The sequence below is a fragment of the Rhincodon typus genome, chromosome 1 (assembly GCF_021869965.1).
Source record: "Rhincodon typus isolate 14 chromosome 1, sRhiTyp1.1, whole genome shotgun sequence".
NCBI lineage: Eukaryota > Metazoa > Chordata > Chondrichthyes > Orectolobiformes > Rhincodontidae > Rhincodon > Rhincodon typus.
In genome coordinates, this window is record NC_063332.1 from 810,730 (window position 1) to 814,096 (window position 3,367).

At 45.9% G+C, this 3,367-nt stretch overlaps 1 protein-coding gene across 1 annotated transcript in view; it reads right to left on the reverse strand.

Annotated features, from left to right (window-relative positions):
• Positions 1–2,496, reverse strand: part of LOC109938343 (dynactin subunit 1-like) — a 22,987-nt gene extending 20,491 nt beyond the window's left edge. Inside the window, exon 1 of the mRNA XM_048599314.1 lies at positions 2,482–2,496. Coding sequence (XP_048455271.1) covers positions 2,482–2,496 — 15 coding nt within the window. The remainder of the gene's footprint in view (positions 1–2,481) is intronic.
• Positions 2,497–3,367: the final 871 nt, after the last annotated feature.

Sequence of the window (3,367 nt, forward strand, 5' to 3'; positions counted from 1 at the left end):
CAGCCCCTCGGGTCAGTGAGACAGCAACAGGAACAGGCCATTCAGCCAATCAGGATAGTGAGACGGGAGCAGGCCAGTCAGCCCCTCGGGTCTGTTACAATGAAACAGGAAAAGGCCATTCAGCCTTTCAAACCTTTTGTTTTAAAAATTCCCTTGTGGGACGTGGTGGTCACAGATTGGGTCAGTTATAACTTCTGGAGTTAAATACTAAATAAAAACCAAAAGAACTGTGGATATTGTAAATCAGGAACAAAAACAGAAGTTGATGGAAACTCTCAGTGTGTCTGGAGAATCTGTGAAGTGAAATCAGAGATAACATTTCAGGTCTGATGACCCTTCCTCTACTTTTCTTAACTTCCAGAGTACTGTGTCAGGTTCTGGTTGCCCTGCTATAGGAAGGATATCATTAAACTGCAGTGAGTTCAGAAAACGATATTGCCAGGAATCGAGGCTTTCAGCTATACAGAGAGGCTGGATAGAGAACAAAGAACGAAGAACAAAGAAAATTACAGCACAGGAACAGGTCCTTCAGCCCTCCAAACCTGCGCCGATCCAGATCCTCGATCTAAACCTGTCGCCTATCTTCCAAGGATCTGTATCCCTCTGCCCCTGCCCATTCACGTATCTGTCCAGATACATCTTAAATGACGCTATCATGCCCACCTCTACCACCTCCGCTGGCAATGCGTTCCAGGCACCCACGACCCTCTGCGTAAAGAACTTTCCACGCATATCTCCCTTCAACTTTTCCTCTCTCACCTTGAAATCGTGACCCCTAGTAATTGAGTCCCCCACTCTGGGAAAAAGCTTCTTGCTATCCACCCTGTCTATACCGCTCATGGTTCTGCAAACCTCAATCAGGTCCCCCCCCCAACCTCTGTCTTTCTAATGTAAATAATCTTAATCTACTCAACCTCTCTTCATAGCTAGCACCCTCCATACCAGGCAACATCCTGGTGAACCTCCTCTGCACGCTCTCCAAAGCATCCACATCCTTTTGGTAATGTGGCGACCAGAACTGTACGCAGTATTCCAAATGTGGTCAAACCAAAGTCCTATACAACTGTAACATGACCTGCCAACTCTTGTACTCAGTACCCCGTCCGATGAATGAAAGCATGCCATATGCCTTCTTGACCACTCTATTGACCTGCGTTGCCACCTTCAGGGTACAATGGACCTGAATACCCAGATCTCTCTGTGCATCAATTTTCCCCAGGGCTTTTCCATTTACCACACTGTTCGCTCTTGAATTGGATCTTCCAAAATGCATCATCTCGCATTTGCCTGGATTGAACTCCATCTGCCATTTCTCCGCCCAACTCTCCAATCCATCTATATTCTGCTGCATTCTCCGACAGTCCCCTTCACTATCTGCTACTCCAACAATCTTAGTATCATCTGCAAACTTGCTAATCAGACCATCTATACCTTCCTCCAGATCATTTATGTATATCACAAACAACAGTGGTCCCAACACGGATCCCTGTGGAACACCACTGGTCACAGTTCTCCATTTTGAGAAACTCCCTTACACTACAACTCTCTGTCTCCTGTTGCCCAGCCAGTTCTCTATCCATCTCGCGAGTACACCCTGGACCCCATGCGACTTCACTTTCTCCATCAGCTTACCATGGGGAACTTTATCAAACGCCTTACTGAAGTTCATGGATATGACACCTATAGCCTTTCCCTCATCTATCAACTTTGTCACTTCCTCAAAGAATTCTATCAAGTTGGTAAGACATGACCTTCCCTGCACAAAACCATGCTGCCTATCACTAATAGCCCATTTTCTTCCAAATGTAAATAGATCCTATCCCTCAGTATTTTCTCCAGCAGCTTCCCCACCACTGACGTCAGGCTCACCGGTCTATAATTACCTGGATTATCCTTGCTACCCTTCTTAAACAAGGGGACAACATTAGCAATTCTCCAGTCCTCCGGGACCTCACCCATGCTCAAGGATGCTGCAAAGATATCTGTTAAGGCCCCAGCTATTTCCTCTCTTGCTTTCCTCAGTAACCTGGGATAGATCCCATCGGGACCTGGGGACTTGTCCACCCTAATGTCTTTTAGAATACCCAACACTTGCCCCCTCCTTACGCCGACTTGACCTAGAGTAATCAAACATCTATCCCTAACCTCAACATCCGTCATGACCCTCTCCTCAGTGAATACCGACACAAAGTACTCATTAAGAATCTCATTCATTTTCTCTGACTCCTCGCATAACTTCCCTCCTTTGTCCTTGAGTGGGCGAACCCTTTCTCTAGTTCCCCTCTTGCTCCTTATGTATGAATAAAAGGCTTTGGGATTTTCCTTAACACTGTTTGCTAAAGATATTTCATGACCCCTTTTAGCCCTCTTAATTCCTCGTTTCAGATTGGTCCTACTTTCCCCATATTCTTCCAAAGCTTCGTCTGTTTTCAGTCACCTCGACCTTATGTATGCTTCCTTTTTCCTCTTTACTAGTCTCACAAGTTCACCTGTCATCTATGGTTCCCTAATCTTGCCCTTTCTATCCCTCATTTTCACAGGGACATGTCTGTCCTGCACTCTAATCAAACTCTCTTTAAAAGCCTCCCACATATCAAATGTGGATTTACCCTCAAACATGACCTTCCCTGCACAAAACCATGCTGCCTATCACTAATAAGCCCATTTTCTTCCAAATGTAAATAGACCCTATCCCTCAGTATCTTCTCCAGCAGCTTCCCTACCACTGACGTCAGGCTCACTGGTCTATAATTACCTGGATAATCCTTGCTACCCTTATTAAACAAGGGGATTATATTAGCAATTCTCCAGTCCTCCGGGAACTCACCTATGCTCAAGGATGCTGCAAAGATGCTCCCAATCCACATTCCCCAGCTCCTGTCAAATTTTGCTGTAGTTGGCCTTCCCCCAATTCAGCGCTCTTCCTTTAGGACCACTCTCGTCTTTGTCCATCAGTATTGTAAAACTTAAGGAATTGTGATCACTGTTCCCAAAGTAATCCCCGACTGAAACTTCAACCACCTGGCCGGGCTCATTCCCCAACACCAGGTCCAGTATGGCCCCTTCCCGAGTTGGACTATTTACATATTGCTCTGGAAAACCCTCCTGGATGCTCCTTACAAATTCTGCTCCATCTAAACCCCTAACACTAAGTGAATCCCAGTCAATGTTCGGAAAATTAAAATCTCCCATCACCACTACCCTGTTGCTCCTACATCTTTCCATAATCTGTCTACATATTTGTACCTCTATCTCACGCTCGCTGTTGGGAGGCCTGTAGTACAGCCCCAACATTGTTACCGCACCCTTCCTATTTCTGAGCTCTGCCCATATTGCCTCACTGCTTGAGTCCTCCATAGTGCCCTCC